The sequence below is a fragment of the Pongo pygmaeus genome, chromosome 15 (assembly GCF_028885625.2).
Source record: "Pongo pygmaeus isolate AG05252 chromosome 15, NHGRI_mPonPyg2-v2.0_pri, whole genome shotgun sequence".
Classification (NCBI taxonomy): Eukaryota; Metazoa; Chordata; class Mammalia; order Primates; family Hominidae; genus Pongo; species Pongo pygmaeus.
The window spans coordinates 104,469,552-104,495,952 of record NC_072388.2 but is presented as its reverse complement, the minus strand read 5'-3'; the positions used below and the strand labels follow the sequence as shown (position 1 = coordinate 104,495,952).

General features: G+C 56.9%; 1 protein-coding gene across 8 annotated transcripts in view; it reads right to left on the bottom strand.

Annotated features, from left to right (window-relative positions):
* The window catches only part of PACS2 (phosphofurin acidic cluster sorting protein 2), an 83,579-nt gene that overhangs the window by 44,190 nt on the left and 12,988 nt on the right, over window positions 1-26,401 (bottom strand). For all 8 annotated transcript variants that reach the window (XM_063652100.1, XM_063652099.1, XM_063652102.1 and 5 more), the window contains exon 2: window positions 3,778-3,865. In XM_063652100.1, coding sequence (XP_063508170.1) covers window positions 3,778-3,865 — 88 coding nt within the window. The remainder of the gene's footprint in view (window positions 1-3,777; window positions 3,866-26,401) is intronic.

The following is a 26,401-nucleotide window of genomic DNA, read 5'->3' as shown; positions in this document are numbered from 1 at the left end:
TGGCATCTTTCTCAAGAACCTTAAAAACATCGAGACCCTTCGGCCCACAGGTTCCACCTCCAGGAATCTGCCCTAAGACACGAGAGAGAAACCAGGAGTGGTCCCTGCTAAAGTTAACGCGATCACAAAAGAGATTCCACGATCAGGTGCAGCAGCACCTGACTGCGCTGCCCAAGTCTGTCTGGCAGAACAAATCTGGAGGCACCAAGCCTCTTCTGGTTTCGGTTTTGAGAGACAGGTCTCGCTGTGTTACTCAGGCTGGAGTTGAGCTCCCAGGCTCAAGCAATGCTCCTGCCTCAGCCTCCTAAGTAGCTCAGCCTACAGGCATGTGCCTCCATGCTTGGCTTAAAGCTTTTTTTTTTTTTTTTTTTTTTTTTTGAGAAAGGGTCTCACTCTGTCACCCAGGCTGTGGGGCAGTAGCTCGATCTCAATTCACTACAGCCTTGACCTCCTAGGCTCAGGCAATCCTCCAGCCTCAGTCTCCCTAGTACCTGGGACTACAGGCATGTACCACCACAAAAAAATATACAATAATTTTTGTATTTTGTTAAGAGACGAGGATTAGTCATATTGCCCAGACTGGTCTCCAACTCCTGAGTTCAAGCAATCCACCCTCCTTGGTCTCCCAAAGTGCTGGGATTACAGGCATGAGCCACCGCACCTGGCCTAAACCATTTTCTAAAAGGAAGAATGCTCAGGGATGACTGGTCCTCTCAGAAAATAAAACATACAGAGATACGATACTTAAAATACGGAGATGCTGTCACAAAAATGAGGGTAGTAGATGCCTAGATGTAGGTGCAGGAAATGCATGACCACCTGAAACACAGTTTATACCCAGTGAGCTTCAGGCCAGCAGGAGACATCATACACACCTGTGCTAAACGGATAACGAGTCATCTGCATGACAGAAAACAAGACCCCAACCGCAAACTTTATATCAAAATAGATTCCTAATGGATTGAACGTGCTTATCGCAGTGTTGTTTTAAATGGGACCATCCCAACAAGGATGAGCTCAGGGACCTTGTGCTCCAAGAAACAAGCAGCCGCTGTGGGGTCCCAGGCACAAGGTTCCCAGAGGCCGGCACACGGGACACAGTGGATAAGAGGTTCCCGGAGGCCGGCACGCAGGACACAGTGGATGAGAGGTGCCAGGTGGCTGGAGGGCGGGCGGGGATCCAGGACAGACAACAGAAGCCTGGGGCCAGACCAGGTTTGGGTGGGAGCAGCGGCGCCTCAGAACAGGTGCGGGTGGCCCGCATGGCAGTACTCGGGCTCCATGAGACGTCCATGGGGGGCTCTGGTCCTACCCTTGCGCTGGGGCCTCACGTGCAGCGCGGCAAGGGGCAGCGCGGCAAGGGGCAGCGCGGCTCTCCTCGGCCAGCCCTCCTGTCCCCTCTCCTCTCCCCAGCTGCCCCTGCGTTGTGGTCTGGGCTCTCCCTGCCCCTCCCCTTGACCCTTCAGAGATGTTTCCCCGCAAATGTGCTCTGCGTCGGGTCCCTCTTAGCATTCCCCACTGAGAGGGCCTGCAGGGACCCAGCTGTGTCGGGAAAAGGACAGTGTGTGCCACCAGCCAGTGAGGCGAAGGTGCATGCCAGAGAAGGCTGAGGGGTAGGTGGGGCTGCGGGGCCAGGCTGGCTGCTTCCCCCACAGGGGGCCTGGGCGGAGAGGACACCCTGAGAGAAGCAGATGAGGAACTGGGGGTGATCAAGGGAGGCCAAGGGCCACATGGCTGCCGAGCTGGGGTGGGCAGGGAGGACATGGGCAGCCAGTCCATGGGCTACACAGAGGGGCTGGAGAGGTGGGGCTCTGAGGGCCCTGGGGCCAAGCTCTCGGTCAAGACACAGGCTGGGGCAGGACCAGAGACAGGCAGAGGGAGGAATGGGGCCAAGGAACAGCGTCAGTGTTGGGGGGGCCCCATGCCAGAGGTTAGAGGTCAACAGCACCAGACTCAGAAGCCAGTGAGGGGTCGACTCTTGCCTTCATGCCTTTCTGCATTGCTCTGAAGACCCAATGAGACACTGACCTTTGCCCCTCAAGCCAAGAGGTCCAGACACAGCCTCATGGCCTGGTGGCAATGGCCCACAGAGAGCTCCCTGTTCCCCAGGGATGACCCGCAGCCAGACTGCAGCAGGTCCTGGGCACCCTGGGCATGGCCACACCCATGGGCAGGGCAGGCAGAGAGACGCTTCCATCCTGCTATTAGCCACGCGCTCCTGGAAGTTCCTGGGGTCCTGCTATTAGCCACACACTCCTGGAAGTTCTTGAGGTCCTGCTATTAGCCACACGCTCCTGGAAGTTCCTGGGGTCCTGCTATTAGCCACGCGCTCCTGGAAGTTCTTGAGGTCCTGCTATTAGCCACGCGCTCCTGGAAGTTCCTGGGGTCCTGCTATTAGCCACGCGCTCCTGGAAGTTCTTGAGGTCCTGCTATTAGCCACGCGCTCCTGGAAGTTCCTGGGGTCCTGCTATTAGCCACGCGCTCCTGGAAGTTCTTGGGGTCCTGCTATTAGCCATGCGCTCCTGGAAGTTCTTGGGGTCCTGCTATTAGCCACGCACTTCTGGAAGTTCTTGGGGCAAGGCCCCGCCACCCGGGGAACCTGGCCACCAGCACACGCCACACACGTAGGCTGCTGCTAACCCACGAGCATGTTCAGCGAGGAAAAGGGTTTCTCCAGACCTTTATTTAAGATGCAATAGGTTTCACACAGCGGCAATTGACTGGGACAGACAACAAGCCTCAGGCCTCCTTGCACTCAAGACCCAGTGCTTGGCTGGTGACCTCAGCCATGCTGGCCGAGGCTCAGGTGCTACTCTGCAGGTCCAGGAGGCCCAGAGACCCCGTGTCAGAGCCACAGCAGGTGTCAGGAATCTGGCCAGCTGCAGGGACCTGTGTGGGGCCTTGGACACGGGCTCCATGAGCAGGGCCCCATTCTCGAGGAGCTGATGGGCTGGGGTCAGGAGCACAGCAGCCACTGAGACCCCACCCTGTCATGCTGGACGGCCACACAGAAGGACACTCCTGCATGCTGAGGACATGGGTGAGACCCGCCCATGAGTGGTGCCGGCCAGGGAGAGCCCGCTGGAGGTGACCCTGTACAGGCCACACACCTGGAACCGTGCGGCCCTGAAAGGGCAGGGGTGGCCTTGACAGTTGGCGGGGACACCTCCCTGTCTGGGCCACTGGGCAAAGGCCGTGCCACAAGGGTCATGGCAGCTCTACCCCAAGGAGGGGGCGGGGCCTGGGCCAGGCATGGGGAAGACACCAGCACAACCCCTCTGGAACAGCTATACTTGTTCAAAGCCTTCGAGAGGTCACAGGACCCACTAGGGTCAGGAGAGAGGCCCCGGCACCAGGGGCTGGGAGTTCTGGCTAGGCCCTCACCTCCCAGAGTGCCCTGCTCTGCTCTCCCACCAACGCCCTCCACCCCACAGAAAGTGGACAGGAAGTGGGTGCTGAGTGCAGCAGGGAAGTCCTGGCTCCAGGTGCTTGGGGCCCGTCTATCACTGTGAGGTGACCCGAGGGCAGCTCTGCCCTGGGAGGGCCCCATGCATGTGACATCCACATCCCAGAAGGCCGGGCCTGCCTCCCTTGTGTGGGACAGGATCGGACCCAGGAGCATCCTGTCATTCCCAGCCCCCCGGCTCCCGGAGATGGCATGGGCTGCCCGCAGTTTTGGCACAACGCCCCACGCTAGCGCACCGCCTGACTCGTCTCCCAGGTACATGGAAAGCCTACACAGCACCCAGCCACGGCTGGGGGCGCAAGGGGCCTCACCTGCATCTTGACAGCGATCACCACGGAGATCAGCTCCTTCTCCAGCTCCTTAAAGACCACCAGCTTCTTCAGAGTCAGGCTGCACAACCTGTGAGGCAAGGCACAGCTCAGCCTCGGGGCTCCGCCCTCTCCTCAGAACGCGGCCCTGTGCCGTCCCAGCACTGCGTCACCCCGGGAGCCTGCAACCTGGGGTGCAGGGCGGGGTGTGACTGCCTGGACGGCCCCAGGACGTCACAGGGCTCCAAGATGTCACCCCAGCTGTCCCTGCACATGGTGGGCACCCCTCAGCATCTGCTGGCTGCCGGGCCAGAGGTCCCATCTCCTGAAGGCCCCTGAGGGTGAGCCCCGCCCCCCCCATGGAACTCACTCAGTGTGGGCCTGTGGACAGGCAGGTAGGAGGGATGACGGGCCACAAAGAGAAGATCTGAGAGTCCTGAGCCAGCTCCCAGCTGTGAGAGCACAGGCCTCCCCTCTCCCACGGCCCTATCCAGCCCCAGGCCCAGCCTCCCCAAATCCTGCCCACCCCAGGCCCCCCTGCCCATGGCTGGGATACGCTTTCCCCCAACCTTCCTTCTGTTCATTTCACCTCCGCCATTCTGTCCTGAGGCCACAGGAGACCTGGAGATGCCAGGGACAGTCTGAAAGACACACCCAGTGTCCAGGGCTCTGTCCCTGAGGAGTGGAGGGGTGTAGACCCTACCCTCCACTCTGCCGAGTGCTGCACCATGTGAACATGCCATCTCCCCGGGGCATCTGCCATACACATGCCAGGGCCCCAAATCCATCCTGTGAAGATGCCCACACCACCCACACATGCCTGAAGGTGTGTGGGGTGCAACGCCCACACTGGCAAGCTTTCCGGAAACCTTGGCACAGCTCTCTTTGAAGCTTGGCTCATTTTTCTTCTTGCTTAGGACAGTAGAAGGGTGAAGGCACCACCGTCCAGATAGGGATGGCACTGCCTGCCCCGCCTGGCTTCAGGCTCCAAGACCAACAAGTTCTGAGTGGCTGTGTCTGTGCTGGGGACACTTTCCCTTGGGGAAGTCTGGACTTGTGGCACCCACCTCCTGGGCTGGTGCTTGGCCCTCAAAGTATGAATGTGAAACACCAGAACAGGCGCCAGACACAGCCAGGCCATGAAACGCAGCCACCCACCAGTGCCACAGTGGCTGCCGCGTGCTTCCGTCTCCACCCCTGGGCATTGGGTGTGGACATGGCGGTGGGAAGGCAGGCCCAGGCCCTTCCAGCACACATCCCTGCCCCCAGGCAGCGGGAGCACTGGATGGATACAGCCTGTGTATGACTGCCTGGGCGGCCTCAGGACGTCACAGGGCTTCCTGAGCACCTGTCAACCCATTTGTAAAATGGAGACCACGGAGACCCCACTCCCATCCTGGCTGCTCAGGTGATGATGGCGACACTGTCTACACTCCACTGAGCTGCTGAGAGAAGCCAAGGGGCAGACACCAGAGCTCCCTGGGTGGGACGCGCCTGACTCGACAGCAGGGCAGCAGGTGGGAGGTGCAACGGGGACAGGGGATGGCGGGCAGTGGGGGAGCCGTGCAGGTGGTGGGGGGGAAGTTGTGCAGGCGGGGGTGGGGGAGCTATGCGGGCAGAGGTGGGGGGGAAGTTGTGCAGGCGGGGGTGGGGGAGCTGTGCACGCAGGGCCACGGGGTGCTCTCCGCAGACAGAGCTGCAGACGCGAGCAGTGCCTGACAGCCACCAAAGTCACCAACCGGGCTGCGTGATTCTGCATGGGACCAAGTCATGCACAGGGCGGCCTGTTCCAAACAAGATCGGGTCAGTGTAGCTCAAAAAGCAGCACAGGACTAACCCAGAAATGAGTCTGCTTTCCAACACTGGAAGACGCACCTACCCAGGCCAGAAGATGTTTATTTTTCTGAGTTCCAAGTTCGATGTTTTTAAGTCCAGCTTTTTAGGTAAACAGGCATGGAGCTTAAACAATGAGTGTGACAAGCCTGTCTACTACAGACACCTCTGTCAGAGTCCTTCAAGTCATTCCCCGAGCTGCAGTCAGACCGCCCACTGTCGCCCGTCAGTGTTTGTGCGCACAAGGTGCACTCTGAGGCCACCTGTGAGCTTTAAAGGCATTCTCATACTCAGTATATCACAAAATAAGTCAGGCATTAACAGAGTCTCCTGGGACTTGGCCGAAGCGCTAAACGGCCTGGCCTGAGGGGGCGCTCCTCCAGCAGGGACCCTCGCCCTGGCTCCACCCCACTCCACTGGGTTTGCCCGGATTCCCATAGACTCTCTCTTACTCAACAAAATGCAAGAGGAAAAAAGACAGAGGAAAGAGACTGAGAGGTGATAAGAACCAAGACAGACCATATGCTGGGTCATACCACAAATTCTTCACAAATACAAAAGAGCTGATATCATAAATACATTCTCTGAGCAAAATGGTATTAGACTAGCGATCTATCACAGAAAGATGGCGGGAAATCCTCTTGCGATGCTTGGGAAACTAAAAACAATAACCTATGGATCAAAGGAAGTCTCAAAGGAAATCAGAGAACACTCTGAATGGCATGGAAATGAAAATGCAGCACGTCAATCTGCCGGGTGCAGCTAAAGCAGTTCTGACATGAGAATTTATAGCATTAAGTGCTTAAGTCAGAAAAGAAAAAAGATTCAAATACACAATCTAAAGATTCCATTTTTTTTTTTTTTCCTCGAGACGGAGTCTCGCTCTGTTGCCCAGGATGGAGAGCAGTGGCGTGATCTCGGCTCACTGCAAGCTCCGCCTCCTGGGTTCACGCTATTGTCCTGCCTCAGCCTCCCGAGTAGCTGGGACTACAGGCACCCGACATCACACCCGGCTAATTTTTTGTATTTTTGGTAGAGACAGGGTTTCACCAAGTTAGGCAGAATGGTCTCAATCTCCCGACCTTGTGATCCGCCCGCCTCGGCTTCCCAAAGTGCTGGGATTACAGGCATTGAGCCACCGTGCCCAGCCAGAGTCCATCTTTTTTGAGATGGAGTCTCGCTGTGTTGCCCAGGCTGGAGTGCAGTGGTGTGATCTCGGCTCACTGCAACCTCCACCTCCTGGGTTCAAGCGATTCTCGTGCCTCAGCCTCCCAAGCAGCTGGGATTACAGGTGCGCACTACCACGCCCAGCTAATTTTTTATATTTTTGGTGGAGACAGGATTTCACCATGTTGGCCAGGCTGGTCTCGAACTCCTGACCTCAGTTGATCCACCCACCTCGGCCTCCCAAAGTGCTGGGATTACTGGGCCACCGCGCCCAGCCCTAAGGTTCCATCTTAAGAAACTAGAAGAGCATATTAAACCCCAAGTAAGCAAAAGGAAGGAAATTATAATGGTAAAGAGGAACAACTAAACTGAAAATAGATAAACAATAAAATAAAACCAAATGCTAGTTCTTTGGGAAGATCAATAAAATTCATAAAACCTCTAGCCAAACAAAGAAGAAAGTAGACAATAGTTGCCATTATCAGAAGTAAAAGAAGGAAAGAACTACAGACCTTACAGACTACTGGGAAATACCATAAACAACTTCATGCACAAAAATTTGACTACTTTGATAAAATGTACCAATTTTCATTTCCCTAGAAAGCCACAAACTGCTAAAACTCAGCACGATGAAATAGATAGCTGGTATAGTCCTATACCTATTAGATAAATTGAATTAATAGTTTAAAATTTTCTGGGCTGGGCGCAGGAGAATCGCTTGAACTGGGGAGGCAGAGGTTGTAGTGAGCCGAGATCGTATCACTGCACGCCAGCCTGGGGGACAGAGTGAGACTCTGTCTCAAAAATAAATTAATTAATTAATTAAATCTTCCAAAAAAACCCTCCAGGCAAATTCAACCGTATATTAAAAGTAGAGGCAGGGCAGGGTGGCTCACGCCTGTAATCCCAACACTTTGGGAAGCTGAGGTGGGTGGATCACTTGAGCCCAGGAGTTTGAGACCAGCCTGGGTACACAGGGAGACCCTGTCTCTACAAAAAATATAAAAATTAGCCAAGTACGGCAACACACATCTGTAGTCCCAGCTACATGTTGGCCAGGCCTGGTCTCGAACTCCTGGCCTCGAGTGATCTGCCCACCTTGGCCTCTCAAAGTGCTAGGATTATAGGCGTGGGCCACCACGCCCGGCCGCAGGTCACATATTTGACAAAAATTTTATCCAGAATATGTAAATATATGAACTCTCAGAACTCAACAATATGAAAACAAACCACCTAATAAAAAGTGAGAAAAGCCTGTAGTCCCAGCTACTCGGAAGGCTGAGGCAGGGGAATTGCTCGAACCAGGGAGGTAAAGGTTGCAGTGAGCTGAGGTTGCGCCACTGCACTCTAGCCTGGGTAACAGAGCAAGACTCCATCTCAAAAAAAAAAAAAAAAAAAAGTGAGCAAAATATTTGAACAGACGTTTCACCAGAAAAGATACATTGGTAGCAAATAAGCATATGAAAAGATGCTCAAAATGATTAGTTATTAGGGAAACGCAAATTAAAACCAAACGAGATACCAACTACACCTATTAGAATGGCTTAAAAAATACGAAAAATAAAAAAAGCTAATACCAAATGTTGGCGAGGAAGCAAAACCACTGGGACTTCCATACGCTCTGAACACGCAGAACGCCACATGGCAGAGTCACTGGAAAGCAGTTTGGCAGTTTCTTACAAAGTTAAACATACAGGACCCAGCAATCCTACCCCTTGGAATTGGTCCAAGGGAAATAAAAGCATGTGTCCCTACACAGATCCGTAATGCACATTCACAGCAGCTCTATTCATAACCGCCACCCACTGGAAACCCAGATGTCCTTCACACAAAGACAAGGACATTTTGGTACACCGTGCAACGGAATACTACTCAGCAACAGCTAGGAACGGATCATTGATACACGATAGGATGGATCTCAAAGGCATCGTGCTGAGTGAGAGACGCCCGTGTCAAGAGGGCACACACCATTTTTGTCCATCTCTATGGCACTCTGGAAAAGGCGAGCTGGAGGGACAAGGCCAGATCAGTAGGGCAGGTGGCTGTTGGGGACTGTTTTGGGTGGACTGCCCAGTGTTCTGTGCCTGGTTGTGTGGTGGATGTTAAGCTCAGAGCTGCATACGAAAAAAGCGTGAGGGGTGAACCTTTACCATAACAATACTGTCTTTTTTTTTTTTTAAGACAGAATATTGCTCTGTCACCCAGGCTGGAATGCAGTGGTGCGATCTTGGCTCACTGCAACCTCCGCCTCCCAGGTTCAAGCAATTCACCTGCCTCAGCCTCCTGAGTAGCTGGGACTACAGGCATGCACCACCACGCCCAGCTAATTTTTTGTATTTTTACTAGAGACGGGGTTTCACCATATCGGCCAGGCTGGTTTTGAACTCCTGACCTCAAGTGATCCGCCCACCTCGGCCTCCTGAAGTGCTAGGATTACAGGCGTAAGCCACTGCGCGTGGCCTACCAGATGATACTTCCAAAGTTTTTGTTTTATTAAATACAGCCACAAGACACGTATCAACCAATTGCAAACAAGAAGCTCTACTGTGGCTGGGCACAATCACGCCTGTAATACCAGCACTGTGGGAGGCCGAGGCGGGTGGATCACTTGAGGCCAGGAGTTCGAGACCAGCCTGGCCAATATGGCGAAACCCTGTCTCTACAAAAAAATGCAAAAATTAGCTGGGCGTGGTGGGGCGCACCTGCAGTCCCAGCTACTTGGGAGGCTGAGGTGGGAGGATCACCTAAGCCAGGAGTTGGAGGCTGCAGTGATTGCACCACTGCACTCCAGCCTGGGTGACAGAGGACCCTGTCTCACACACACACACACACACACACACACACACACACACACACACACACACACACAGAGGACCCTGTCTCACACAGAGGACCCTGTCTCTCACACACACACACACACACACACACACACACACACACACACAGAGGACCCTGTCTCACACACACACGCAGCAGCTTGGATCCTGCTGTGGATGCACTAATTGTAAACAAGCAAACCCACGAGAGGCATTTGGGGAGTGGGCAGGTACTGCAAGATTTCCCTTCCTCACCACTCAGGCTTCCACGCTTGTTTCCAGAAGCTCACGTTCCTTCCATTCGTTTGACTTGGGGCTGGGGGTGAGTCCAGTGCTCACCATCTACACAGCACAGCCCAGTGCCCCCTTCCCCAAGATGCTTGTCACAAAAACAGCAGGCTATGGCTCCCCGTCCCTAGGCAGGGGCTCCTCTCTGCACGCTTGGAAGGAAAAAGTCGCAGCTCGCGGTCCTGTAGTAGACAGATCCTGCCCAGGGGGGACGTGGCTGCCCCTCTCAGGCCTGTCTCTGCTGTCACTACACACAGCTACAGCCACCATGCAAACACTGGAAAAATAAAAAGCTCCAGCCTGGGCAACACGGCAAGACTCTGTCTCTAAAACATAAATAAATAAAATAAGGAATAAAAAGAACCATTTGCATTCAGAAACTGCACAGATAAACAAAACATGTTATTTGCTTATTATCCACAGTTGGTTCTGAGAGCGAGGCCTGAAGGTCTGCCTAGACCAGGTGCGCCACACTCGGCCCTGAGAGAATCATAACAAAGACACCAGAAAACCTACAGAAGACGATTCATCACCAGCCTGCCACTGTGTTCAGGACACCTTGCAGCTGTAATAGATTCAACAGCAACCAAAGTGAAGCAAAGCATATTTTAAAAACAACTCAATATAAAATAAAATCACAGTGACAAGTGGAAACTCAATGTTCACATCCAAGACAACTTGCTGAATACCTACAGTGTTATCTCTTTCCTCTTTCATTGTGTCTGCTCGAAATAGGTGAATAAAAGAGCCGACTTGAATCCGAATCCCAGAGAATAGAGGCTTCTGTTTTGTTTTCTGACAGAGAGAAGCGAGAGGCATACAGGAAAAGTTCAGAGTGATACACAAAAACCCACAGGCCTGCCAACAAGAATGAGCAAATGTTCTCCACATTTGGTATCTGTTTAAAGAAATAAAGGGGCCTGACCACAGAAACACACTGTGTGCTCTCCACGCCAGCCCCGTTTCTTCCCCTCTGCAGGCACTGCAGGCCTCAGGAGCGGGTGTCTCTATGCGTGGCCGAGACTGCCAGCTGTCTCCAAGCTCTGTTCTCCAGCCCCCACCCCTTGGTAGCAAGCCTCCCCATGCTAGCTGGGCGACGGCTACCCAGCCAGAGACGGGGCAAGGGTGCTGAGCAAGCAGCCCCACCGGGGGCCCTGAGCAAAGGCAGTACGCTCACCCCGGGTAGCAGGCCCTGCCCACTCCTTTCACCCTGGCTGCAAGGGCAGGTCCCAGGCAGCCACCACGGACCCAGAGGCAGAAGCCAAGCCAAGGACAGGAGATGCCCCTGGCCAGCCCTGGACCATGGACACCTGCACCACTACACAGGTGGCAGGAAGCACCAGCTCAGCCAGCCCTTCATTCCTGGCTTTGGTACAGAAAAGTCACCTGTGCTCTACACCAGAGGTCCCAAACCCCCAGGACAGGTTCCTGGCCTGTTAGGAACTGGCCACACAGTAGGAGATAAGCACCGGGCAGCAAGCATGCCCACCTGAGCTCTGCCTCCCGTCAGGTCAGCGGGGCATTCAAGTCTCATAGAAGAACCCTATTGTAACTGTACATGCGAGGGATCTAGGCTGCACACTGCTTATGAGAATCTGATGGCTGATGATGGGAGGTGGGACAGTTTCATTGGAAACCATTCCCATCACCGTCTGTGGAAAAAGTGTCTTCCACAAAACCCATCCCTGGCGGCAAAAAGGTTGGGGACCACTGCTTTAATCCATCCCACTCTCCCATTTGTTCCTTCCTCTTTTTCACAATAAGATTATTCATCCATTTGGAGTTGTGTGTGTGTTGTGAGTGATTGCATTTTATTTCCTACATGAATGTTCAATTATCACCAAACCATTTACCTAAAAGTATATCCTTTCCTCACGGATGAATGAGGCCATTTCTGAAGCACATTATGATCATGTGTGTTTCTGCTGGTACATTCCATTAGTCAATGTTTATACTTCTGCCACTTCCATATTGTTTTAACTAGCATAGCTAATTTAAATAAATTTGTATCTGCTAAGGAAAATACTCCTTAGCCAGACGCGGTGGCTCACACTTGCAGTCTCAGCACTTTGGGAGGCCAAGGCGGGTGGATCACCTGAGCCCAGGAGCTCAAGACCAGCCTGGGCAACATGGTGAAACCCCATCTCTACAAAAAATACAAAAATTGGCCGGATGTGGTGGCTCATGCCTGTAATCCCAGGACTTTGGGAGGCTGAGGCGGGCGGATCACCTGAGGTCAGGAGTTTGAAACCAGCCTGGCCAACATGGTGAAACTCCTCTCTACTAAAAATACAAAAATTAGCCAGGCATGTTTGCTCCTTTATTAAGCTTTTCCAATCAGCTTCTGGCTTTTGTTAATATTCAATTAAGACTTGTTCTTTGTCATCTCCATTCCTTTTTTTTTTTAAATAGAGACACAATCTTGCTCTGTCGCCTAGGCTAGAGTGCAGTGGTGCAATCACAGCTCACTGCAGCCTTGAACCCGTGTCAGGAGATCCTCTCCCTTCAGCCTCCCGAAGTGCTAGGAGCCACCACACCTGGCCCTGCTGGTCTTTTCTTCTTCTTCTTCTTCTTCTTTTTTCTTTTTTTTTTGGAGACGGAGTTCTGCTCTTGTCGCCCAGGCTGGAGTGCAGAGGCACAATCTTGGCTCACTGCAACCTCTGCCCCGGGTTCAAGCCATTCTTTTGCCTCAGCCTCCCAAGTAGCCAGGACTACAGGTGCATACCACCACACCCGGCTAGTTCTTGTATTTTCAGTAGAGATGGGGTTTTCCCACGTTGGCCAGGCTGATCTCAAACTCCTGACCTCAGGTGGTCCCTCCACCTTGGCCTATCAAAGTGCTAACAGGCATAAGCCACCACATCCAGCCCTGCTGGTCTTTTTGAAGCACCTGGTCTCGCTCTGAGTGGCAGTGGAATAGCGTCCCCTACTTTCCATCTTTGGCAGCATTCACTTAGCTACAGGAACCACCATAAACATCAAGGGGCCAAAGTGACAGCCACGGGTCCCCAGGAACTTGCAAAGCAGGGGCTGAGGAACACCTCTGAAGTCAGCCTGAGTTGGTCAACAAAGCCACAGAGGCACCCTCAGCCCAGATGCCTGGATACCTGCAGTCAGTTGAAGGCAGGAGTGAGCACCTCTGGTTGTGGGGCCAGGCTCAGAGAGGAGAGCAGCTGGGTGGGTGGAAGGAGGGGAGAGAGTAGGAAGACAGGGAGGCAGGAGGGAGGGAGAAGAGCGGGGAGATGGCACAATGAAGCCAGGGAATTCCAAGGGCCTTCAACAGACACCAGGACCCCTGCTGGCCTTGCCACTTTAGAGCTGTCCTTTCCTGGTGGATGCCTGGGGACCCAGTGGCATGGGGCACTGCTAGGCCTGGGTACCCGAGGGCAGGGGTCAGTCATGCAGGTCACAGGCACAGTCAGGGTGGATGGACACCTGGCCCTGGGGCAGATGACCTGGGAACAGGAGGTGAGGGTTGGCAGGGGACCTCCCTCCAGGGTCACTCTGAGAACCCAGCAAGGATCACACTGGCCCTGGAGGACCCGGAATCCTGCACAGCGCCCAGGGACCTGGGATGAGCGAGCTGTGGCAGGGTCAATAGGTCAGGGGAGGCCCAAGGAACAAGGTGGGAAAGGAAAGACAGCAAAGGACAAACACCTCCTGGGAATGCCCCACCACCGCCCCCCTCGGCAGGGACTTCCAGGAGAAGACAGGCACCATATCCCAGCACCCCAGTTTTTGTGAGTTACAGAACAAGTGACATTTCAGGAAGGTCAGAGAAACCTGACTCAGCAGAAAGTGCCCCACATGCGTGCCCTGCACGGCATTTCCACGTCAGCTGGAAGGAGAGCAGCCAACACTCTCCAGGGCTGAGCAGAGCCCTAGCACCATGCAACCCACAGCAGGCGGAAGGGGAGGCTGGAAGTCCCCCGCAGGTCACTCCCCCGCTTCCTCCTCCAGGAAACCGGGCCAGCGCCAGGCCCCAGTCTGAGAACAGACTCCTCGGCCACCCAGCCTCAGATAGGGGCGGGGCAGGACCTCCATGGGTGAGGAGGCCAGAGACAGCACAGCCCAACAGTATCATGCTCTCTGGGAGACTGAAACTCCCACCCACCCATTCCTGTGCATGATGCAAACCAGAGACTGGAAGCGGCCCTGCTGCCCCTGGGGGTGCACATGTGGGGGCTGAGGCAGGCACCTGCGTCCCTATGTCCCAACGGAGCAAGGGTGGGCACCTCTTCAAACCACTGACTTCTGGAAGCCTGAGCTAGGACTCTGCACCAGGCCCCCCAGTTTTGTTCAGAGGCTCAGAGGCACAGAGGCACAGAGGCACAGAGGCCCTTGTCCAGGGGTGGGACAGGATCTCAGGGGCAGGTCTGGAGAGGTTCCCATCTCAGGGGGCTCAGGTGGGCCCTGGGGTTTGGAGACCACTTCCCATTTTGAACAGGAACCCAAAAGACGAGAGGCCCAAGCTCCTCGCAGGGTTGCCACCCAAGCCCAGGTAGGCACAGCAACGGACTCAGCCAGCCCCAATCCAGGAGGTTAACACTGGTGCTCCCCTGGCTTTGGGATTTAACTGTTTTTTTCTGGTAGGAAGGTAAACGGTGACAGCCTTATTTTGGAGAACAGCTTGACAATGTCTATTTCTCTTTTTTATTGTGGTAAATATAACGTAAAACTTGCCATTTGAACCATTTTTCAGCATACAGGTCAGTGGCACTAAGTGTGTGGATGCTGTTGTGCAGCCCTCATCGCCATCCATCTCGAGAACTCTCTTCACCTTGCACAACTGAAACTACCCATTCAACCCCAACTCCCCATTCCCACCTTCCCCGGCCCCTGGCATCACCATGCCGCACCATCCTACCTTCTGTCCCTATGAATGCAACGACTCTAGGGACCTGGCGCAAATGGGATCATACAGTGCATGTCCTCCTGTGACTGGCTTATTCCACTCAGCACAGTATACACAAGGTCCATCCACATTGCAGCCTGTGTCTATTTCCTTCCTTTTCAGGGCTAAGTGATATTCCACAGTGTGGAGGGCCACACCGTGCTGACGGAGGGCTGAGTGATGCTCCGCGGCGTGGAGGGCCACACCGTGCTGACGGAGGGCTGAGTGATGCTCCGCGGCATGGAGGGCCACACCGTGCTGACGGAGGGCTGAGTGATGCTCCGCGGCGTGGAGGGCCACACCGTGCTGACGGAGGGCTGAGTGATGCTCCGCGGCGTGGAGGGCCACACCGTGCTGACGGAGGGCTGAGTGATGCTCCGCGGCGTGGAGGGCCACACCGTGCTGACGGAGGGCTGAGTGATGCTCCGCGGCGTGGAGGGCCACACCGTGCTGACGGAGGGCTGAGTGATGCTCCGCGGCGTGGAGGGCCACACCGTGCTGACGGAGGGCTGAGTGATGCTCCGCGGCGTGGAGGGCCACACCGTGCTGACGGAGGGCTGAGTGATGCTCCGCGGCGTGGAGGGCCACACCGTGCTGACGGAGGGCTGAGTGATGCTCCGCGGCGTGGAGGGCCACACCGTGCTGACGGAGGGCTGAGTGATGCTCCGCGGCGTGGAGGGCCACACCGTGCTGACGGAGGGCTGAGTGATGCTCCGCGGCGTGGAGGGCCACACCGTGCTGACGGAGGGCTGAGTGATGCTCCGTGGTGTGGAGGGCCACACCGTGCTGACGGAGGGCTGAGTGATGCTCCGTGGTGTGGAGGGCCACACCGTGCTGACTTGTTTGTCCAAGGATGGACTCAGGCTGCGTCCATCACTCAGTCACCGTGAGTAAGGCTGCTGTGAACACAGGGTGCAGATCTCCCCTGGAGGCCCTGCTTCAGTGCTCCCGAGTTCTACTGAGAAGTGCAACTGCTAGGTCACACGGTAACTCTGATGATAACTCTGTGTCTCATTTCCCGAGGGGCTGCCGTCCTGTTCCCCGCAACAGCTGCATCATGCTACATTCCCAGCAGCAGTGCACAGGGACCGGCTTTCACTCTGATTAACACTTCTACAAGGAGGCCCTCCCCATAGGGGCCTCCCACAAATAGGGCCCACAACCCCAGGAAGGAAGGCCAGACTCACCCAACAGCACACTCTGGCCCTGCTGGAGCATGGGGCGTGCGTGCTTTCATTCATTCACTCACTAAGTCCCTCTGGGCGGCCTCATCCTGCCACCTGCCCCAGCCCTGTCCTCACTCGCTCCTGCATGGACTCTGGTCACCTGAGGACCCTGCCCTCCAGACAGCAGCGTGGACCAGGATCTCTTCTGCCCAGCCACTCCACGGGTGCCATCACTGCTGGGCTGCATCCTGTGCTTGGCTCAAGGCCTCCCGGAGAGGCTGCGTGGCCAACTCTGCAGCCCTGGCAAGCGACCGCGCCACTCCTGAGGACAGCACAGAACCCGAGCAGGACAAGGGAGCACTTCACGGATTTCTGAGAAACGCTCCAGCGCCCGGCTGGCCCTTGAGGCGCATGTCAACCCCACCACTTTCCTCCAGGCAGGCACGGGGGTGGGGGCGCGCACAGAGCACAGATGGTTAAGACCCCAGGCAGCTGGTCCCAAACCTGCTGACTGTGTTTTGTTGGAAGGGAAAACTGAGGAGCTTTTGTCTCCAGGAGCTGCCCCCTTGGTGCGGTCGCGAGCCTGCCTGTGTGGGAGCTGGGGCCCTGTGGCGGCAGCTGGCCACACGCGCTCCATGCCCTGCTGCCCCTGGGCAGAGGAATGTCACAGGCTGGTGCCCCAAGTGCTCAGCCCACGCCCTGCCATCCTCAGGCTCCAGGTGCCCGCACAGCCATCCTCGCAGCTGGGCCCCAGGGCACTGCCATCCTCACGGAGAGGGTTCCACGGGGCTCTCTGCTCCCGCATCACCAGCACTTACCACCCAGCCCGTCCCAAGTTTCGCCCGGGCGGCCCAGGGCGGCTGCCAGCTCTTGCTAGCCTCACTCAGCTTTCTCTGATGTCCAGCCTTATCCGGACACGGCTGCTCCCTGCTAATGAGGACAGAAGGTCAGGGTGCCTTCTCAGTGTCCTCGCTGGCCAATGGTCAGGGCCAAGGTGGCTGCTGTGGAGTGAGAGGGACAGGCTCAGCCAGGTGCCTCATGGACAGACTACACCGACGGCTAGGACCACTGGGTCTCCATGCCTGGGCCCAGTGAGGGGCCGCCTCAGCAGATGCTAGCCCTGCCCATGAGGGAGGGTGAAGAGGTGGTCCCCACCTGCCCCAGAATAGGGGAAGGAACTGATGGTGCCGGAGTCAGCGCATCACAGCCACACCAGGCGCCGGCCACAGCGTCACAGCCACGCCAGGGGCCAGCCAGAGCGTCACAGCCACGCCAGGGGCCGGCCAGAGCGTCACAGCCACGCCAGGGGCCGGCCAGAGCGTCACAGCCACGCCAGGCGCCGGCCAGAGCGTCACAGCCACGCCAGGCGCCGGCCAGAGCGTCACAGCCACGCCAGGCACCGGCCAGAGCGTCACAGCCACGCCAGGCGCCGGCCAGAGCGTCACAGCCACGCCAGGGGCCGGCCACAGCGTCACAGCCACGCCAGGCGCCGGCCACAGCGTCACAGCCACGCCAGGCGCCGGCCAGAGCGTCACAGCCACGCCAGGCGCCGGCCACAGCGTCAGAGCCACACCAGGCACTGGCCTATGGGGGCCGAGCTGAGCCCAGGGTGCCTCTGGGAGCACCACGGCTCCAGGAACAGCATCTGCCCCACAGCAGGGAAGCCTCCGAGGTGGCTGTGAGAACAATGCTGCAAACGCACGTCCGGCCCTCAGCGCTGGGCTCCACCATGTCACGCATTCCAGTCAGCCTGTGGCAAGGCTGGGAGCTGCCGGCCATTGTCCAGGCTGGGTCCGGCCATCAGGAGGCCCTGTCCTCAGACCTGCTGGGCCTGTACCTCTGTCTTAGTCACCCAAAGGCCCAGGGGCCATTCCCTGTTTCTCCACCTCCAGCCCAGCAGTCCCAGGCACAGGTGTGCAGGTGCACAGTGTGCCTCACCAACAGCTGGAGGGGAACCCCACCCCATGGAGGGGAGCCCCTCCCAGCTCTGTTCCCATCTCCTGTACCATGCACACACTCCCAAGGCTGCCAGGCCAGAGGGGCTCTGGGAAAAGATCCCACAGCCCCCCCCACCCCCCACCCCCCACCCCCCACCCCGGTGCACGTTATGAGCTGCGTCCCATCTGGGTCTGTGCTCAGTGACTTGCGTGGCCACGTGCACCTGTGAGCATGACCACGAGCCTGGGCCAACTCAGCTGTGGGCACCAAGCACACACCGGCCCTCAGGTGGAGCTCTACACACACAATGGCCCTCAGGTGGAGCTCTACAGACACTGTCCCTCAGGTGGAGCTCTACAGACACTGTCCCTCAGGTGGAGCTCTACGTAGACACTGTCCCTCAGGTGGAGCTCTACAGACACTGTCCCTCAGGTGGAGCTCTACAGACACTGTCCCTCAGGTGGAGCTCTACGTAGACACTGTCCCTCAGGTGGAGCTCTACAGACACTGTCCCTCAGGTGGAGCTCTACAGACACTGCCCCTCAGGTGGAGCTCTACGTAGACACTGTCCCTCAGGTGGAGCTCTACGTAGACACTGGGCCTCAGGTGGAGCTCTACAGACACTGCCCCTCAGGTGGAGCTCTATGTAGACACTGGGCCTCAGGTGGAGCTCTACGTAGACACTGGGCCTCAGGTGGAGCTCTACAGACACTGTCCCTCAGGTGGAGCTCTACAGACACTGTCCCTCAGGTGGAGCTCTACGTAGACACTGTCCCTCAGGTGGAGCTCTACGTAGACACTGTCCCTCAGGTGGAGCTCTACGCACACACTGGGCCTCAGGTGGAGCTCTACAGACACTGTCCCTCAGGTGGAGCTCTACAGACACTGTCTCTCAGGTGGAGCTCTACGTAGACACTGTCCCTCAGGTGGAGCTCTACGCACACACTGGGCCTCAGGTGGAGCTCTACGTAGACACTGTCCCTCAGGTGGAGCTCTACAGACACTGTCCCTCAGGTGGAGCTCTACGTAGACACTGTCCCTCAGGTGGAGCTCTACGTACACACTGGGCCTCAGGTGGAGCTCTACGTAGACACTGTCCCTCAGGTGGAGCTCTACAGACACTGTCCCTCAGGTGGAGCTCTACGTAGACACTGTCCCTCAGGTGGAGCTCTACGTACACACTGGGCCTCAGGTGGAGCTCTACAGACACTGTCCCTCAGGTGGAGCTCTACAGACACTGTCCCTCAGGTGGAGCTCTACGTAGACACTGTCCCTCAGGTGGAGCTCTACGTAGACACTGTCCCTCAGGTGGAGCTCTACAGACACTGTCCCTCAGGTGGAGCTCTACAGACACTGTCCCTCAGGTGGAGCTCTACGCACACACTGGGCCTCAGGTGGAGCTCTACGTAGACACTGTCCCACAGGTGGAGCTCTACAGACACTGTCCCTCAGGTGGAGCTCTACAGACACTGTCCCTCAGGTGGAGCTCTACAGACACTGTCCCTCAGGTGGAGCTCTACGTAGACACTGTCCCTCAGGTGGAGCTCTACGTAGACACTGTCCCTCAGGTGGAGCTCTACGCAGACACTGGGCCTCAGGTGGAGCTCTACAGACACTGTCCCTCAGGTGGAGCTCTACAGACACTGTCCCTCAGGTGGAGCTCTACGTAGACACTGTCCCTCAGGTGGAGCTCTACGCACACACTGGGCCTCAGGTGGAGCTCTACAGACACTGTCCCTCAGGTGGAGCTCTACGTAGACACTGTCCCTCAGGTGGAGCTCTACGTAGACACTGTCCCTCAGGTGGAGCTCTACGTAGACACTGTCCCTCAGGTGGAGCTCTACGTAGACACTGTCCCTCAGGTGGAGCTCTACGTAGACACTGTCCCTCAGGTGGAGCTCTACAGACACTGTCCCTCAGGTGGAGCTCTACAGACACTGTCCCTCAGGTGGAGCTCTACGTAGACACTGTCCCTCAGGTGGAGCTCTACGTAGACACTGTCCCTCAGGTGGAGCTCTACGTAGACACTGTCCCTCAGGTGGAGCTCTACGTAGACACTGTCCCTCAGGTGGAGCTCTACGTAGACACTGTCCCTCAGGTGGAGCTCTACGTAGACACTGTCCCTCAGGTGGAGCTGTACGCACACACTGGGCCTCAGGTGGAGCTCTACAGACACTGTCCCTCAGGTGGAGCTCTACGTAGACACTGGGCCTCAGGTGGAGCTCTACGTAGACACTGTCCCTCAGGTGGAGCTCTACGTAGACACTGTCCCTCAGGTGGAGCTCTACGTAGACACTGTCCCTCAGGTGGAGCTCTACGTAGACACTGTCCCTCAGGTGGAGCTCTACGCACACACTGGGCCTCAGGTGGAGCTCTACAGACACTGTCCCTCAGGTGGAGCTCTACGTAGACACTGGGCCTCAGGTGGAGCTCTACGTAGACACTGTCCCTCAGGTGGAGCTCTACAGACACTGTCCCTCAGGTGGAGCTCTACGCACACACTGGGCCTCAGGTGGAGCTCTACACAGACAGAGGGAAGAGGGTGAGGCCCTGCACATACTTTCTGCTGCTCAGGACGGAGCCAGGTCTGGTCTGCGTCCGCCTCAAGGTGGGGACAGCTCTCTCCTTCCCTTGCTCTCCTGGCCATGCTGCCCTGGAGTCAGGTGGGGTCTGTGGGCTGACCCACTTGGCTGGCTGGCACTGTCTCTGCAGCCAGGGCCCACTCCGTTGGCCCTGGAGTCTGGCAGGAGGAGGTGTCAGGGGAAGGCAGACAGATGGGCCCAATGCAGGAGGAGGCAGGCTGAGCAGGCGGGGGCCACTGCCTGTGGGCAGTCACGCCAAGGGGAAGCCAGGCAAGGCTCTAGACGAAATGGGGCATCGTGGATCCAGGCCCAGGTCCCCGACGCCCCACGACCACCCCCAGGCTGGACACTCCATATGGCCCCAGGCAGGAAGGGCCCTGACAGGTGTCTCCCAGCAGGAATGGGCCCTGCCCAGCAAGGGCGTTTCTGTGCAGGGGCTATTTTAGCACAGATGAGGCACAGGCAGGTGCATGTGACAGCTGGGGGAGGCTCCCAAAACCCCCTCTGGGAAGGCCTGTGGGCCAGGCCTCGCACTGCAGGCCTCCGGGGCCAAACCCCTGTCCAGGGCTGCTTTGCCAAAACCTCCCACCTCCTCCCTCCCCAGTGGCCCAGGGGGCAAAGGGTGAAGAGTGGGCCTGCAAGAAGGTGTCCCAAGTTTTGGCACTTTCAGTGCTCAGCTTTCCCAAGTGGCCACCGCAAGCCCAACGGGTCCCAGGAACATCCCCAGACTGCATGTCACTGGCCCCCAGCAAAGCCAGGTCACAAAAGCCAGCACCCCAGGAAGCAGCCAGAACCTTCTGCCGAGACACTGTACCCCCAGCAGGACAGGACGGCCAGGGACAGGCTTCCAGGAGGGTCTGTCCAGCACCCCAGGACTGGCCAGCCTGTGCTACAGACAGCTAACACAGCAGTGGCACCGTGGGAACGCCTGCAACAGGGCAGCTTCCCAGTGTAGTGTCCCCGCCTGGGGCAGGCCAGGGGAGGGCAGAACCAGCACCTGCTCCGCACAGGGCACGGCTGTGGGCAGGAGGATGACTCCAGCTGTCAGGTGAAGAGAGGGAACCAGGAGCACCTGCAGCAGGAGGTGGTGGGGACTGGCGGGGAACAGGGCCAGGGTGTGTGCGCGTGCGTGCATGGGTGTGTGCACGTGTGTATGTGCCTGAGTGGATACGCGTCTCTCTCTCTCTCTCTCACAACCCACAACCCACACCAGTTGGTCTACATGGGCCCAGGCTCGGTCTGCATTCACCCCCAGGGGCCCAGCACACGCCCCACAGAGAGGAGAAACCACGACGCAGCCCACAGGAGCGGAGCCCGGGGAGGGGACAGAGCACAGACTGGGCACACCCACAAAAAAGTGGGGGAACGATGGCGGTGGGGGCATAAGACTGTCTCAGATTTCTTCTCTGCCCCGCATCAAGAGTACGCACTTAGGACCAACTTCTTGTTTAGGAATCAAGGCTGCTCCCCTCCAGAGAGTCCCAGGAAGGTGTCTGTAACCTACTGGCCCCTGGGGGCAGGAGAGGGACCAGAGGATGGAACTGCTGTCCTGCGGGGGACTCAGACCTCAGAATCCACCTCTGCGCTCCAGGTCTGTGGACTGCCCATGAGAGGACCAGGCAGAGGCCCCGCAGAGAAGCCGTGCAGTGCCCGAGGAGGGAGCTCCCACTTGGGAAGAAGTGGGTCAGACACAAAACCTTCCCAACTCAGCCCCAGGCACCGAGCCCCACCACTGCCTGTGCCCTCAGCTGTCACGGGCTCAGGGGAGGATCAGCACAGCTTCCCATGGGGGTTTTCACAAACCCAACTGCTTCCTGTGTGGCCTCAGCCCCGGAGGTGGTCGGCCACACAGGCACACCGTGAACACGGCCGAGGGGGCCACCTGCTCCTCTCACTCCCCACTGATATGACGGGCACCAGGCAAAACCCCTGTGCTCCGTGTTGTGGGTCTGGGGCTAGCCAGCAACATTTCTCAACACAGCCCACAGAGGGGAGGACCACTGTGCTTCCTGGCGCCAGTGAGGGGCTGGGAAGGGCTCCCCATAGAAGGAGAAGCAGGCACAGAGGCACAGGCAGCCCCACGGCGAGGCAAAGGACAGTGACCGAGCAGCTTCCACCCAAGAAAGGAGATGCAATGTCTGACTGAGGGTTCTTCCAAAACAAGAAGAGAGATGCTCGTATTCAGTGAGTCCCAAGGAGGATCAAAAGCAATGCTGATAACAAATCCGCACCAAATCAACATAAAAACGCTAAAAGCAACCACAGAGCATACATGTGTCCCGCAAGGAACAAGGAGCAGGCTGATCGCAGACTCCTCAAAACCACAACAGAGGCCAGAAGACAATAAAACAATCGTCAAAGTACCGAGGAGACAAAACTGTCAACCTAGAACTCTGTGATCCCCAAGTGTGAGGGGGACAAAAACGCCATCTTCAGGCACTGAAAGACTGAAAGAGCTTCCGAAGGATGTGCTCCAGGAAAACAAAAACTATCCTCAGGAAGGGCGGGGCCACAGGTGAGCAAAGTAGCAGCAAAGCCACAGTCATCAAAGGCATTGCTGCTTCTCCTGCATTTCAGCTCTCCTTCCTTTGGAGGGTGGGAGGGTTGTTGACTATCCTTAAATGTCAACAGGCCTTTCACATTTTAAGCAAATCAGTAACAGTTAAAAGGACTATAGTGATTTCCTGGAGTGGGTAATACGTAAAACTCAGGCCAGGCACAATGGTTCGCGCCTGTTAATCCCAGCGCTTTAGGAGGCTGAAATGGGAGGATGACTTGAGCCCCAGAGTTTGAGGCTGCAGGGAGCTATGATCATGCCACTGCACTCTAGGCTGAGAACAGAGTGAGAACCTGTCTCAAAAATAAAAATAAATTCAATCAGTCTTGATCCTTCCTTAATTTCCCAGGAGGAAATAACAAAACGTAGCAAAGGAAATACGCAATAAACAGAATCAAAATGATCAAAATGACAGGAATACATGCAACTGTATCATCACACAGAAACACAGACTAAACTTGCCAGTTAAAAGCCAACCCAGGCTGGGCGCAGTGGCTCATGCCTGTAATCTCAGCACTTTGGGAGGCTGAGGCAGGCGGATCACCTGAGGTCAGGAGTTTGAGACCAGCCTGGCCAACACGGTGAAACCCCGTCTCTACTAAAAATACAAAAATTAGCTGGGTGTGATGGCGCATGCCTGTCATCCCAGCTACTCGGGAGGCTGAGGCAGGAGAATCGCTTGAACCCTGGAGGCAGAGGTTGCAGTGAGCCAAGATTGTGCCACTGCACTCCAGCCTGGGCGACAGGATGACTCTGTCTCAAAAAAAAAAAAAAAAAAAAAAAGCCAACCCCAGCATCCAACAAAGCCGTTCACCAGAGCAAGGCTAGGCCCCGAGGACCCAGAAGGTTCACGTTACGTGAGGAGATGCCAGCAGAGGCTGCACGGGGCACAGCTGGCACAGAGATGGAGTTGGGAACGCACTTAAGGCAAAAAGCAGGATTTGAGGTAAAGGCGAGGACAGAAATGACTGACCACAGGGCACTCGCCAGGAAGCTGAAACCAGGCCAGCCCTGGGTACCATGGCAATTGCCTGAGAAAAGACAGGAAATGCGTGGATGTTGGGTGGGGCCCCAGGATTCTGATGCCAGAGTCCCACGGTGCTCCGTGGAGACAGGGGCGAGGGGTCACCCTGGTGTGGCCTAGGCTGCACTAGCTGCCACCCTGGGACCTGGGGTCCAGACAGCGGCCACACACCCAGCTGGGTCAGGGCTGGCTGCAGCCCCACTCCCTCCCAGGAGGTGAGCATTTAGTGCTCGGAAAGAAAACTCTGCAGCACAGTAACCTTCCTCTGTGTGACCTTTTCTAAGGCAGGACATCTCCACTATAGTGAGCCTCCCGGAACCCACACGCCCGTCACAACCTCCTGTCCCCCGTTCCTACAGACACACGGACCCCAGTCTTCTTGGAGGCTCCTGTCCCCGTTCCTACGGACACACGGACCCCAGTCTTCTCAGAGGCTCCTGTCCCCTTTCCTACGGCCACACAGACCCCAGTCTTCTCGGAGGCTCCTGTCCCCGTTCCTTCCCACACACGGACCCTAGGCTTCTCGGAGGCTCCTGTCCCCGTTCCTTCCCACACACAGACCCCAGGCTTCTCGGAGGCTCCTGTCCCCGTTCCTTCCCACACACGGACCCCAGGCTTCTCGGAGGCTCCTGTCCCCGTTCCTTCCCACACACGGACCCCAGGCTTCTCGGAGGCTCTGGCTCAACCCTTCCTGGTTCTCATTGAAATCCCCCAGCAGGCGTCCAGAGCCCACCCTGCACCCTCCCAGGGCATCCCAGCTGGGGACTCGGCCCTGGCATGGACGTGCAGACCACAGGGATGGGTTTCATCTCCTGGCTGTGCTTGGCTCCTGGGCTGGCACCGCCACACCACAGCTCGAGTTCCAGGCCTGGATGCTCCCGCTGCACAGACCTCGCCCTCCTGGAAGGAGCCTGGTGGTTTCCTCTGCATGAGAAGCAGTACCACATGGCAGAGCTTGATGCTGCCTGCAGTCCGGAAGCCGATGCGCTGGAGCCCTGCAAGGCCTGTTTGCAAGTCACTCAGGAAAAGACTCCAGGTGCGCACCTAGACAAGGGGGCTGTCTGGACCTCTCTGAGCCATCGTGAGAAGCCCCGCCCCCAAGCCCAGAAGGTGCCCGCCACTTGGCTGACACCAGAGCTGTCTCTCCAGAAGGTACCCAGGATGGCAGTTCCCCACTCTACTGCCCCATGAGCCCAAGGATCTAGAGCACCCTAGACTCTCCCAGAGCTCCCAGAGGCCCTGAACGCCCCCTTGACTGTCAGCCAGTTTGGACCCAGGATGGTTCTGGTGGGGCAGGAGCAGCAGGCAGGTGACAGCAGGCTGACCCTGGTTCCAGGGACTTCTCTTCTGGGAAAGGCAACAGTTGCCAGGGAGCAAATCTTGAAGTGCCAAGTTGGGCACACAGGGCCCAAGGAAGCCGGGAGAAGACGGGGACAGACATCACACAGGGCAGCTGCAGCCAGGCCCCTGCAAACCACAGGCGCCCCCGGAAAGGCTTCTGCGCAGCCCACCCTGCTCCCGTACACACGCTTGCTCCACAGCCACCTCCGCTGCGGACAGATGAGGAGGAGCCCCAGAGGATGCAGCCAGCACCAGGGCCATGCTGGCCTCCAGGGCGCAGGGCCGGCCTCCAGGGAGTCCGCCCTCTAATCTCACTCCCAGCACACTCCCCACCACTCCCCTGAATTAACCCCACAGCAAGGTGGAGAAGACTCATCGAATGCCTAGAGCACCTATAATTCTCTGTTGCTACAAATTTCCCGACTGTGCAGCTCCGAATTACAATTGACCTCTCTCTCTAGGTCAATAACATGCAAAAGAGGTGCTGCCGGCCCACAGTGGCACTGAGAGAGAGGACTGCCGCCCTGCCTCCTGACCCTTAGAGGTGACTGCAAAGACACCAGGCATGAGATTCACTGGAATCTTTTTTTCAATGAGTCTAATCAAACAAGGTTTTCTCTTCACTCTTAACACAAACGGCTAGTTGGAAATCCTAACGATGCCGCTGCCACTGTGCCCTGGGTGTTCAGGTCAGCAGAAAGGTGCTGAGTGCGGGAGTCCAGCCCACGCGCCAAGACTCAGGCTGCTGGGAGGGCCCAGCCAGAGTCTATCCCCAGGCAGTACCTCCAGCAAGTGCGTGGCACTTGTGAAATATTCCAGCTTCGGGGATGGCGAACCCAGAGCACAACTGCTGCCAGTGTCCCCAAAAGCAGCCTCTGGGCCCCTGTTCTCTATGGCCATTCACACTGCTGGGCCTAGCGGGTGGAGCGTTCGTGTCCAACTCACAGAACAGCCACAGCCTGAGCTCCCTCCTCTCCTGAGAGCTGCTGAGCCCCAGGAAGGCCCAGGGGAGGCAGTGGGT